This window comes from Pristiophorus japonicus, chromosome 26 (genome assembly GCF_044704955.1).
Source record: "Pristiophorus japonicus isolate sPriJap1 chromosome 26, sPriJap1.hap1, whole genome shotgun sequence".
Lineage (NCBI taxonomy): Eukaryota > Metazoa > Chordata > Chondrichthyes > Pristiophoridae > Pristiophorus > Pristiophorus japonicus.
This window is the reverse complement of record NC_092002.1, coordinates 11,563,033-11,577,066: the sequence shown is the minus strand read 5'-3', so window position 1 is coordinate 11,577,066 and position 14,034 is coordinate 11,563,033. Positions and strand designations below refer to the sequence as shown.

The 14,034-nt window shown below is 52.7% G+C and overlaps 1 protein-coding gene across 1 annotated transcript in view; it reads left to right on the top strand.

The window, feature by feature from the left end:
- The window catches only part of LOC139239039 (calpain-2 catalytic subunit-like), a 57,080-nt gene that overhangs the window by 14,108 nt on the left and 28,938 nt on the right, over window positions 1-14,034 (top strand). Inside the window, exons 5-8 of the mRNA XM_070867544.1 lie at window positions 4,773-4,944; window positions 6,497-6,580; window positions 6,865-6,950; window positions 13,883-13,960. Of these exons, the coding sequence (XP_070723645.1) occupies window positions 4,773-4,944; window positions 6,497-6,580; window positions 6,865-6,950; window positions 13,883-13,960 (420 nt within the window). The remainder of the gene's footprint in view (window positions 1-4,772; window positions 4,945-6,496; window positions 6,581-6,864; window positions 6,951-13,882; window positions 13,961-14,034) is intronic.

Genomic DNA, 14,034 nt, shown 5'->3' with positions numbered 1-14,034 from the left:
CGAGGCAACAAGAGCGGGTCAGAGGCTGGGTATTCTGCGGCGAGTGTCTCACCTCCTGACTCCCCAAAGCCTTTCCATCGTCTACAAGGCACCAGTCTGGAGTGTGATGGAACACTCCCCACTTGCCTGGATGATTGCAGCCTTTCCCTTTTGAAAGATAATGTTGAATCTGCTGCCACCACCCTGTCCATCAGCAGGCCGGGGCCATTAGAGGGAGCAGCGTGCAGCGACAGACCAATGCAGGGAGCAGCGCGTGCTGCTGCAGGAGGGCGATGGCTGACTGCAGTGCGGGCAGGTACAGCGAGGTCGGGGCGAAGGAGCGGCGAGGGTTCGTAGAGGGATGCAACCGGGGCCCAGGAGAGGCGAGAGTTCGGGGCCAGGGGCCCAGGGGCAGCACGGGACCAGCCCACACTGTGCGATATGTGCGCGCACTAGGTCCGTGCAGCAGAGCAGGTCTCCAGTCGTCCTGGTTAACCCTTGCCACTGGACCAAGACCTCGCTCTGTCAAGCCCCGTGTGGTGGCTGGTGTGCAACGGCCACCCCACGTTAAAAAAATCCACGCACAGGCATCTTCCACCCTTCAGGATGTAATTCGGGATCTGGAATATTAGGTCCTTCATTGAAACACCTGCGAACTCATCCCTTTATGGTGTGGAAGCAAGTCATCCTCGATTCGAGGGACTGCCTATGATGATGATGATGTCCCCACTGTTTGAATATCTTGCTGCTTGGGACCTGGGTGGTCTCTCTGCGTCAAGAGTGCGTGTTCGGGCAATGCACGTGGAGAAACAGATTTTTCTTTTTTTCGTTCCTGGGATGTGGGCATTGCTGGCAAGACCGGCATTTATTGCCCATCCCTAATTGCCCCTTGAGAAGGTGGTGGTGAGCCGCCTTCTTGAACCGCTGCAGTCCGTGTGGTGAAGGTGCTCCCACAGTGCTGTTAGGGAGGGAGTTCCTGGATTGTGACCCAGCGACGATGAAGGAACGGCCGATATATTTCCAAGTCAGGATGGCGTGTGACTGGGAGGGGAACGTGGAGGTGGTGGTGTTCCCATGCGCCTGCTGCCCTTGTCCTTCTAGGCGGTAGAGGTCGCGGGTTTGGGAGGTGCTGCCGAAGAAGCCTTGGCGAGTTGCTGCAGTGCATCTTGTAGACGGTGCACACTGCAGCCACGGTGCGCCGGTGGTGGAGGGAGTGAGTGTTGAAGGTGGTGGGTAGCGTGCCGATCAAGCGGGATGCTTTGTCCTGGATGGTGTCGAGCTTCTCGAGTGTTGTTGGAGCTGCACTCGTCCAGGCAAGTGGGGAGTGTTCCATCACACTCCTGACTTGTGCCTTGTAGATGGAAAGGCTTTGGAGAGTCAGGAGGTGAGACACTCGTCGTAGAATACCAGCCTCTGACCCGCTCTTGTGGCCACAGTATTTATGTAGCTGTGGAATTATGTGGAATTCCAAATAAACTTCTTTACCCAGAGAGTGGTGAGAATGTGGAACTCGAGATGCCACAGGGAGGGGTTGAAGCGATTAATATCGATGTGTTTAAGGGGAGGTTAGACAAGCATATGAGGGAGAAGGGAATAGAGGGTTATGCTGATAGAGTTAGATGAGGAAAGACGGGAGGAGGTTCGAGTGGAGCATAAACGCCGGCATAAACTCAAGTGGAGCATAAACGCTGGCACAGACTGGTTGGGCCGAATGACCTGTTTCTGTGGCGTATATCCCGTGTAATTCTAGGTAATATTTTTTTCGAAAAGAAAATGAGGAATGGCTTTGAATAAAGAGACCACTGATGTTTAACTTCCTAAGCAGGCAGCCCAACAGCAGAACCTGGCTGTGTATCTAAACAGCCCCCTCTGGGAAACTTGTGCAACCGGTTTGTAATCAGACCTGGAGCGAAGTAATTTGCTATTGAAACCACAACATTGAATACTGCCCAAAACCCGTAACCCAATCCCACTCTGCGTTCCACATAGACTCACAGCGAGAAGAATTTTGTTTTTCACACAGCGGCTCGTGATGTGGAACGCGCTGCCTGACAGGATGGGTGGATGCTAAATTCGACCGTCGCTTTCGAAAGTGTAATACTTGATGAGGAAACATTTGCGGGCAATGTGGAAAGAGCAGGGGGGGGGAGTGGGGACTGATTGGATCGCTCTCTCAAAGAGCTGGCACAGGCATGATGGGCCGAATGGCATCCTGCGCTGTAATGCTGAATCTATGAGCACACAAACAAGCCATTCGGCCCACTTATCCCGTGCCAGCCTGCTCCCAGTCTAATTACTTCTACCCCATGTAATGTATTTGCTTCCTGGGTTCTTTGCTTAAACATTCATAGCAACACATTGCTATTAAGAACTAGTTGGTTTATTAGCAAAAGGTTTACCAATCACACTACACATTACCGGTTCATCCACCAGGCTCACAACCACCTGCCCCATCGTGGATCCCCCGAACCCAACTGGCCGGGGTTTTATTGAGTCTTGCGAACATCACGTGACTGGCTGAGCCACTCCCAACTCAAGAGCTCTACAACTATTTTTAAGTTGAAACAATAATCCAATACCCCCTTATTCAAAGGGGGGGGGGGGCAGTAAAACCGACACATTAAACAAATTAAACTTTGGACATTAAACAAGTCAAATTAAAATTTGGTTGCCGGGGGTGATGCTGCACTCCAGTCCCTCCGGCGCCCACCTCTCGCGGAAGGCCGCGAGCGTACCGGTGGACACCGCGTGCTCCATCTCCAGGGACACCCTGCCTCGGATGTAACCGCGGAAGAGAGGCAGGCAGTCGGGCTGAACGACCTCCTCGACCGCCCGCTGCCTGGACCGGCTGATGGCCACCTTGGCCAGGCCCAGGAGCAGTCCTACAAGGAGGCCCTCGGACCTACCCACTCCCCTCCGCACAGGGTGCCCAAAGATCAGGAGTGTGGGACTGAAGTGCAGCCAGAATTTGAGGAGCAGCCCCTTTAAATAATGGAACAGGGGCTGCAACCTCACACATTCGATTAAAAACATGGAACACGGACTCCTCCAGACCGCAGAAATCAACAGCTCTACAAACCCGTGAGCATGCTCACAGATGCATACATTACACCACACATAACCCCCTATTCTCTTCTCCCTCATGTATGCATTGAGACTCTGCTTAAAGGCATAAATGCTATTCATTTCAACCCGACGTCAAATGGCAGCGAGATCCACATTCTCTCCACTCTCTGTGTAAGGAAACGACTTCAATATTCGTTATTTGATCTGTTAGAGGCTATTTTACGTTTACGCCACATTTTTAATAGTTTGTCCGCACCGAACCGCTTCATGGCATTAAAGACCTTTATCGCTCTCCCATTTAGTCCCCTCCTTCCCGGATTTCTGCATCCTCCCATTCCTTGCAACATCCTTGTAAATATTTCCTGTCTAACCCATCCTCCTCATAATAACTCTAATATACCACACACCACTCACTGTAACACTGATATACTCCACACCCCTCACTGTAACACTGATATACCCCACACCCCTCACTGTAACATTGATATACCCCACACCTCTCACTGTAACACTGATATACCCCACAACCCTCACTGTAACACTGATATACCCCACACCCCTTACTGTAACATTGATATACCCCACACTCCTCACTGTAACACTGATATACACCACACTCCTCACTGTAACACTGATATACCCCACACCTCTCACTGTAACACTGATTTCCCCACACCTCTCACTGTAACACTGATATACTCCACACCACTCACTGTAACACTGATATACCCCACACCCCTCACTGTAACACTGATATACCCCACACCCCTCACTGTAACACTGATATACCCCACACCTCTCACTGTAACACTGATATACTCCACACCCCTCACTGTAACACTGATATACCCCCCATCCCTTACTGTAACATTGATATACCCCACACTCCTCACTGTAACACTGATATACACCACACCTCTCACTGTAACACTGATATACCCCACACCTCTCACTGTAACACTGATATACCCCACACCCCTCACTGTAACACTGATATACCCCACACCCCTCACTGTAACACTCTGATATACCCCACACCCCTCACTGTAACACTGATATACCCCACACCCCTCACTGTAACACTGATATACCCCACACCCCTCACTGTTACACTGATATACCCCACACCCCTCACTGTAACACTCTGATATACCCCACACCTCTCACTGTAATGCTGATATACCCCACACCCCTCACTGTAACACTGATATACCCCACATCCCTCACTGTAACACTCTGATATACCCCCGCACCCCTCACTGTAACACTGATATACTCCCGCACCCCTCACTGTAACACTGATATACCCCACACCCCACACTGTAACACTGATATACCCCACACCCCTCACTGTAACACTGATGTACCCCACACCCCTCACTGTAACACATTGATATACCCCACACCCCTCACTGTAACATTGATATATCCCCGCACCTCTCACTGTAACACTGATATACCCCCACACCCCTCACTGTAACACTGATATACCCCACACCCCTCACTGTAACACTGATGTACCCCACACCCCTCACTGTAACACATTGATATACCCCACACCCCTCACTGTAACATTGATATATCCCCGCACCTCTCACTGTAACACTGATATACCCCCACACCCCTCACTGTAACACTCTGAGATGAAATGTTGAAGAATGAAGCCGTGGTATTAGCACTGTTACTTATATTGGGATGACGTTGAAGTTCGACTCTTGCCCCCGCAGGCTCAATGGGTCCTATCAAAGTTTGGTGGCCGGGAAAGTGTCTGAGGCGATGGAGGATTTCACCAGTGGCATTGCGGTGTGCATTGAGTTGAGCTCCACCACAGCAGATGAGCTGTGGCCGTTTGTCAGGCGCGCTCTCAACAAGCAAACCCTGCTGTCTTGCAGCATCAAGGTAATCTCAACACACCGCCATTTTCCCACCTGTTGATCCACCAGCACGGGCCGAGAGGCTCCAGTACTGTGTTCCCAGGCAGCGTGCGGAAGGTGCCTCTCAGGCTGACAGGCCCCTCAGTTACCCAGGAGACCCCCTGGCGTGACGTCACCAGCCGCTGAGGCCGGAGATCGGAGAGGGGTGGGGGTGGGGGGGGGAAATAGACAGTGACACTGGGAAACATGGGGCAAGGGAAGGGGGGTGTCGAGGGAGAGAGGGAGACTGGGGAAAGTGGGTCAGGGTCACGGGGGTGTCGAGGGAGACTGGGGAAAGTGGGTCAGGGTCACGGGGGTGTCGAGGGAGACTGGGGAAAGTGGGTCAGGGGAACGGGGGTGTCGAGGGAGAGAGGGAGACTGGGGAAAGTGGGTCAGGGGAACGGGGGTGTCGAGGGAGAGAGGGAGACTGGGGAAAGTGGGTCAGGGTCACGGGGGTGTCGAGGGAGACTGGGGAAAGTGGGTCAGGGGAACGGGGGTGTCGAGGGAGAGAGGGAGACTGGGGAAAGTGGGTCAGGGGAACGGGGGTGTCGAGGGAGAGAGGGAGACTGGGGAAAGTGGGTCAGGGGCACGGGGGTGTCGAGGGAGACTGGGGAATGTGGGTCAATGGAATGGGGGTGTCGAGGGAGAGAGGGAGACTGGGGGTTAAGGGCTCAGGGGAGCATGGCCTGGGGAAACCCGACTCTGGGGTACTTGCTCCGAGTGCCTCCCTTTGTGGGAACATTGTCCACTTGGCCGATCGTCACTGCCGTAGGAGTGATGACTGGAATGCTGTGGAGACGGCTTATATCATTTACAAGCAAACCGTTGAGCCTGTCGGATTATCGAGGAGCGTAGGGGCACATAATCGTGGCCTCCAGCATCAGGAATGTGCAATCGCGAAACTGGGAGATTGGTGCTGACTCCCAAACTAATAACAACATCAGAAATAGGAGCAGGAGTAGGCCATACGGCCACTCGAGCCTGCTCCGCCATTCAATAAGTTCATGACTGATCCGATCATGGACTCAGGTCCACTTCCCTGCCCGCTCCCCATAATCCCTTATTCCCTTATCGGTTAAGAAACTGTCTATTTCTGTCTTAAATTTATTCAATGCCCCAGCTTCCACAGCTCTCTGAGGCAGCGTATTCCACAGATTTACAACCCTCTGAGAGAAGAAATTCCTCCTCATCTCAGTTTTAAATGGGCGGCCCCTTATTCTAAGATCGTGCCCCCCAGTTCTAGTCTCCCCCATCAGTGGAAACATCCTCTCTGTATCCACCTTGTCAAGCCCCCTCATAATCTTATACGTTTCGATAAGATCACCTCTCATTCTTCTGAATTCTAATGAGTAGAGGCCCAACCTACTCAACCTTTCCTCATAAGTCAACCCCCTCACCTCCGGAATCAACCGAGTGAACCTTCTCTGAACAGTTTCCCAGGCAAGTATATCCTTTCGTAAATATGGAAACCAAAACTGCACGCAGTTTTCCAGGTGTGGCCTCACCGATACACCGTATAACGCTCTGGATTTCCGCAGGGCAGTAACACCGAGGAGGTGGAGAAGGACAACGGCCTCGGATTGATGTACGCGCACGCTTATGCGATCATGGACGTGGACACGGTGAGTACCTGGCGGAAGGCACCGACCGTGTGAGCGCGCGCGCGGGTTCCCCTCCCCCCTGGGTCGCGCGCTGATACAGAATGGTCCGCGCAATGCGGGCCGCGCTCGGACACGTTGCGTCTACGAGCTGCTTCCGCGCGTTCCCAAACTCGTCTCGGCCGGCAATGCTGCAGGGCGCGAGCCGAACATAGATGGCCACCGTGCTCACCATTTAATCCGCGGGCGTTCACGTCGCCGCTGCCTGTTCTACCGCTGATTCTCACCCGCTCGTTTCCCGTCTCCAGGTGAAGTACGGTGGCTCCTTGGTCCGACTACTCCGACTGCGCAACCCCTGGGGTCACAGGGAGTACAGCGGCCCGTGGGGCGACTGGTAAGCGGCCCAACTCTTCACTTTCGCTTTGTGAATTTTGTGCTCCTCCAAGTAAAGGCTGTTAGTACGGCCACTGTCCCATCACCCACTCCCAGGGCAGGTACAGCACGGGGTTAGATACAGAGTAAAGCTGCCTCTACACTGTCCCATCAAACACTCCCAGGGCAGGTACAGCATGGGGTTAGATACAGAGTAAAGCTGCCTCTACACTGTCCCATCAAACACTCCCAGGGCAGGTACAGCATGGGTTAGTTACAGAGTAAAGCTCCCTCTACACTGTCCCATTAAGCACTCCCAGGGCAGGTACAGCACGGGGTTAGATACAGAGTAAAGCTCCCTCTACACTGTCCCATCAAACACTCCCAGGGCAAATACAGCACGGGGTTAGATACAGAGTAAAGCTCCCTCTACACTGTCCCATTAAACACTCCCAGGGCAGGTACAGCACGGGGTTAGATACAGAGTAAAGCTCCCTCTACACTGTCCCATCAAACACTCCCAGGGCAGGTACAGCACGGGGTTCGATACAGAGTAAAGCTGCCTCTACACTGTCCCATCAAACACTCCCAGGGCAGGTACAGCATGGGTTAGTAAAGCTCCCTCTACACTGTCCCATTAAACACTTCCAGGGCAGGTACAGCACTGGTTAGATAGTGTGGCATTTACCACTGATCCCGAGGTCTCTCTGAGTCTAGATTTACAATTTAGTTGCAGTCTGCACCCAGGGATAATCTGGAGTTGTCCAAACTGATTTCAAGTCACAAAAGCAAAATACGGTGGATGCTGGAATTTGGAATAAAATGCTGGAATAAAATGCTGGAAATCTCAGCGGGTCAGGCAGCTTCTGTGGAGAGGCCCAAAGATCCCGGTTTCTCCTTCCCGCGGGCGTTCAACTGGATTCTAGGAAAAAGATGCGCACCTACCTGTTCCTGCTGCGCCCATGTGAGTTCCCGGTCCTGAGGCCACTGACTGCGTGTCGCAGCGCATGCACGTCGGGGCATGGGCAGGCTGGAGCTGCAGTCACATGGCTCTGGGCAAGCCAATCAGATAAAGCACCTTCTCATTCTGTCGAGCTCCAGCGTGACAGATCGGAAAAGCCGGTTTTCAGTGCATGCGCATTGGGCGCCCAAAAACCAGCTTTTGCGATGCCTTCCCGGATCCATACGCACCCCATACGCACCCCCCCCCACCGTACACAACCCCCTCCGTACGCACTCTGTGCACATCCGTACACATCTGGGGGGGAGCCGGGATTTGTGGGCCAACGTTTCGGGTCGATGACCCTTGGTCAGAACTGGAGAGTGTTTGAAATGAACAGATTCTTAACAAGCACTGAAAGGGGGAGGGGGAGAAAGAACAAAAGGGGAAGGTCTGTGATTGGGTGGAAGGCAGGAGAGATTAGAGAGACAGAAGGGATGACGGGCCGAATTCAAATGCTAATGCCAGGAGTTAGAAAAACATTAGTCAAGATAAGGTGCGAATAGCGGGATAATGACCAGCTGCCATTAGAGACAAGGAGAAAAAAAGAAACCGGCTTGGTGGGGGTCGGGGGGGTGGGGGCGGAGAGATTGCCAAAGATGGGCAGAGGTTACGCTCTGAAATTGTTGAACTTGATGTTGAGTCCAGAAAGCTGTAAAGTGTCTAATCGAAAGACGAGGTGCTGTCCCTCGAGCTTGCGTTGAGTTTCATTGGAACAGTGCAGGAGGCCGAGGACGGAGAGGTCAGAGTGCGAGTAGGGGGGAGAATTAAAGTGACAGGCGACCGGAAGCTCGGGGTCACGCTTACGGAGTAAACGGAGGTGTTCCGCAAAGCGGTCACCCAATCTACGCTTGGTCTCCCCAGTGTAGAGGAGACCACATCGTGAGCAGCCAATACAGTGTGCTACATTGAGAGAAGTACAAGTAAATCACTGTTTCACCTGGAAGGAGTGTTTGGGGCCCTGGACAGTGGGAAGGGAGGGTGTAAAAGGGCAGGTGTTGTATCTCCTACGCTTGCACGGGAAGGTGCCGTGTGAAGGGGAAGGGGAGGAGGCTGGGGGTGACTGCGGAATGGACCAGGGTGTCACAGAGGGAGCGGTCCCTTCGGAATGCTGAGAGGGGAGGGGAGGGGAAGATTTCAAGTCAGACAGTGGATACTCTCAGTCTGAACCTTGGCCTAGATTCTGTGGCTCCCGGACCCGTTCAACACTTGTCCTTCTTGTAAAGTCCTTGCTCTACAGTATGAAACCACACGAGGCACATTCTGGGGACAAGGTCACTCTGTGACCTTAACTCTTTATTACAGGACTCCAAAGACGATGACCCCGCGGGGGACCTCCCTTTTTATACCTGTGTGATCAGGTAAAGAATGTCTCCCACAGGATCACCCCTTGTGCTCAAGGCGTGCATCTGTGTTGAGTGTATACAGTAATACAGTGGTGTTACATTGTGGTTACATACATGACATCACCTCCCCCCCCCCCCCCCAAAGTCTTATTGGGATAATAGGTTTAGTCTATCAGGTAGTCTATGCTCACTCGTGGAGCGCCGCAGTTGGGGCTCTGGTTGTTGGACACTGATGTGAGTGTCTGTCACCTGTGGTGATTCCGGCCTGTCTGGGCTGACCGCAGGGACTGTGCATTCTTCTGATTGCTCTTGTTGCTCGTTCACTGGCGGTGTTGTGAGCTCCATCTCATGGTCTTCTTCAGGTTCCTCCGTGTAGATGCTGAACCTTTTTTTTTACTTGGTCCAGATGCTTACGGCATATCTGACCATTGTTGAGTTTTACCACAATGACCCTAATCCCCTCTTTGTCAATTACAGTGCCCTCAAGCCATTTGGGCCCCATGGCGTGATTGAGGATGAATACAGGATCATTTATTTCAATACATCTCCCCCTCGAATTATGGTCATGGTACTCGTTTTGTGACTTGCGCTTGCCCTCAACTATGTCGGTCAGGACTGGATGAATGAGGGACAACCGAGTTTGAGTGTCCGTTTCATTAGTAGTTCTGCGGGCGGGACCCCCGTGAGCGAGTGCGGTCGGGGAACTATAGGCCAGCAGGAGACACGATAGGCGGCATTGTAGGGAGGATCCTTGAATCCTGAGCATACCTTGCTTAATGATTTGGACCGCACGTTCCGCCTGGCCATTGGAGGCCGGCTTGAACGGCGCAGTCCTGACGTGGTTGATGCCATTGTCCGACATAAACTCTCGGAATTCGTAGCTTGTGAAACATGGGCCATTATCACTAATCAGGATGTCAGGCAAGCCATGGGTTGCAAAGATCGCACGTAGGCTTTCCACGGTGATGGATGATGTGCATAAATTCAGAATGATGCACTCGATCCATTTCGAGTACGCATCTACTACAATAAGAAACATCTTACCCATGAACGGGCCCGCGTAGTCAACATGAATGCGTGACCATGGCCTAGTGGGCCAGGGCCACGGGCTGAGCGGGGCCTCCCTGGGGACATTACCCAACTGGGCACACGTCGTACACCTGAAAACACAGTGTTCCAGGTCTAATCAATTCCAGGCCACAAAACGTGTGACCGGGCAATGACCTTCATCAGCACAATGCCTGGGTGCTCACTGTGGAGTTCCCTGATGAATGCCTCCCTGCCCTTCTGGGGCATAACTACCCGGCTGCCCCACAGTAGGCAGTCGGCTTGGATGGAGAGCTCATCCATCCGTCTGTGGATTGGTCTGACCTCCTCAGGGCATGCTCCGTGTGCGGGCGCCCAATCCCCAGTCAGGACACATTTCTTAATCAGGGATAGGAAGGGATCTCTGTTTGTCCAGATTTTGATCTGGCGGGCTGTGATGGGGGAGCCTGCGCTGACAAAGGCATCGACGGCCATGACCATCTCGGCGCTTTGCTCAGTGGTGGCCAGTGGAAACCTGCTGAGCGCGTCAGCGCAATTTTCAATGCCGGGCCAGTGCCGGATGGAGTAGTCACAAGCAGCTAGCGTGAGAGCCCACCGCTGTATGCGACCTGATGCATTGGCATTGATAGCCTTGCTGTCTGACAACAGGGATGTTAATGGCTTGTGGTCAGTCTCTAATTCAAACTTCCTACCAAAGAGGTACCGATGCTTTTTTTTTAACACCATAGACACATGCAAGCGCTTCCTTCTCGACCATCCCATATCCCTGTTCTGCTTGAGAGAGCTACCTGGAGGCATAGGCCACAGGTTGAAGTTGACCCTCAGCATTACCCTGCTGCAACATGCACCCAACCCTATAGGACGATGCATCACATGTCAGAACCAATTTTTTACAGGGGTCGTACAGGGTCAACAACTTGTTTGAACAAAAGCCCGTTCCTGACAGTCCCCCCAAAACCAATCGCAGCCCTTACACAGGAGCACGTGTAGCGGCTCCAACAACGTGCTCAAGTTCGGCAGAAAGTTCCCGAAGTAGTTCAACAGTCCCAGGAATGAACGCAACTCCGATGTGTTGCAGGGCCTGGGTGCTCATCGAATCGCCTCTGTTTTGGATTCGGTAGGCTGAATCCCATCTGCAGCAACCCTCCTGCCCAGAAACTCAACCTCAGGAGCTAAGAACACACATTTAGACTTCTTGAGTCGCAGGCCTACCTGGTCCAGTCGGCGTAGCACCTCCTCCAGGTTGTGGAGATGTTCCTCGGTGTCTCGACCCGTGATGAGGATGTCGTCCTTGAATACGATCGTTCCAGGAATGGATTTAAGCAGGCTTTCCATGTTTCTTTGAAAAATCGCGGCCGCTGATCGAATGCCAAATGGGCACCTGTTATAAACGAACAGTCCCTTGTGTGTGGTGATGGTGGTCAGTAGTTTAGATTCGTCGGCCAGATCCTGGGTCATGTAGGGTGAAGTGAGGTCCAACTTGGTGAACAGCTTGCCGCCTGCCAGCGTGGCGAAGAGGTCCTCTGCTCTCGGGAGCGGGTATTGATCTTGTAGGGACACCCGATTGATGGTGGCCTTGTAGTCGCCACAGATCCTGACAGAGCCATCCGCTTTTAGGACGGGAACGATGGGGCTCGCCCAGTCACTGAATTCAACAGGCGAGATGATGCCCTCTCTCAACAGCTGGTCCAATTCGCTCTCGATCTTTTCCCGCATCACATACGGCACCGCTCTGGCTTTGTGGTGCACTGGCCTGGCGTCCAGGGTGATGTGTATCACTACTTTGGTGCCTTTGAAAGTCCCGACGTCAGGTTGGAATAGTGAATCGAATTGTTGTAGGACTTGTGAGCACGAACTTCGCTCCACAGATGACATTGCGTGAACATCCCCCCATTTCCAGTTCATCTTGGCTAACCAGCTCCTCCCCAACAGTGCGGTACCATTGCCCGGGACAATCCAGAGCGGCAGCCGATTCACTAACCCATTGTGTGTGACAGCCAACATTGCACTGCCTAGCACCGGAATGATTTATTTAGTGTAAGTCCGTAGTTGTGTCTCAATGCGTGCTAATTTGGGTCCACTGGCTTTAAGTGGCCATCGCTTCTCAAATTGCTGAACGCCCATGAGTAACTGGCTGGCCCCAGTATCCAGCTCCATTCGTACTGGGATACCATTTAATAAAACCTTCATCATCATTGGTGGCGTTTTGGTGTATGAACTGTGAATATTCGCCACATGGACCCGCTGAACCTCGGCGTCCATCGATTTGCCCCAAAAGTCATCCTGCCTCAAAGAACGCTCTTCTGGTCCATCCGCCCCATATATTAGTCTGGTTGCAGACTTCCTGCACATTCGAGCTGAGTTGCCACTGAGATTGCAGTTCCTGCAGACAAACTGTTGAAATCTGCAAGATCTGGCCGAGTGTTTTCCCCCACACCTCCAGCATGAGTTAAAGTTTCCATTGTTGGGGACAAAGGGACTATGGCCAGGCATTCCGCGCTGACTGTCCCTTTGACTGCTCTTAAGTACCCTATTAGTGGGTGTCAATGGCCCCATCCCGGGCCGCATTGTCCACTGTGATGGCGTGAATGTCCGTTCAGCCTGCCATTGTCTCTGTTAAAGTCCTACTCTGGGGTCTATTGCTGCGTGGGGAGTGTCGGACTGCCCCTGCCTGCGGGGCTCTGAGTCGCATCGATGATGTTGACTCCCTGATCCATCGCCACGTTAGAGGTAGAATTGCGCGCCTATATTATTTTCATCTCTTCCTCCCCCGCCATGAAAGTTTGAGCCATCAACGCCGCCGCTTCCAAGGTCAAATCCTTGGTCTCAATTAATTTGCGGAAAATTCCCGCATGACCGATGCCCTCGATAAAGAAGTCTCTTAGCATCTCCCCCCTGCAGGCGTCTGTGAACTTAGAGGCTGGCCAAACGCCGGAGGTCCGCTACGAAGTCCGGTATGCTCTGTCCTTCACGAAGTTGGTGGGTGTAGAATCTGTGTTGGGCCATATGTATGCTATTTGCCGGTTTGAGGTGCTCTCCGATCAATTTGCTAAGTTCTTCAAAGGTTTTGTCCGCTGGCTTTTCGGGTGCTGGTAAGTCCTTGATGAGTGCGTAAGGCTTTGGTCCGCAGCTGGTCAGGAGATGAGCCCTTCGCTTGTCAACCGCTGCATCCCCAGCCAGTTTTTCATAACGAAGCTTTGCTGAAGCCTCTCGACAAAATCGTCCCAGTCTTCCCCAACACAGTACCATTCCTCTGTGCTACCGGTGGCCATTCTCGTGGGTCATGCATTCCCGTTTCTCATCGCCAATGTAAAGTCCTTACTCTACAGTATGAAACCACACGAGGCACATTCTGGGGACAAGGTCACTCTGTGACCTTAACTCTTTATTCACAGGACTCCAAAGACGATGACCCTGCATGGGACCTCCCTTTTTATACCTGTGTGATCAGGTAAGGAGTGTCTCCCACAAGTTCACCCCTTGTGGTCAAGGCGTGCATCTAGGTTGAGTGTATACAGAGGTGTTACATTGTGGTTACATACATGAACCTTCTTGTTGTAGGTCTCCCACGTGGAAAAGTGTCAGCAAGGAGGAGAAGGCCAGACTGAAGCTGAAGATTAAGGACGACGGGGAGTTCTGGTAGGTGGATCAGTCCGAACCTTGGCTCTGAACCAATGCTGAATGAGAGAGTCCTTCGCTCCTGGCGGGGAGGG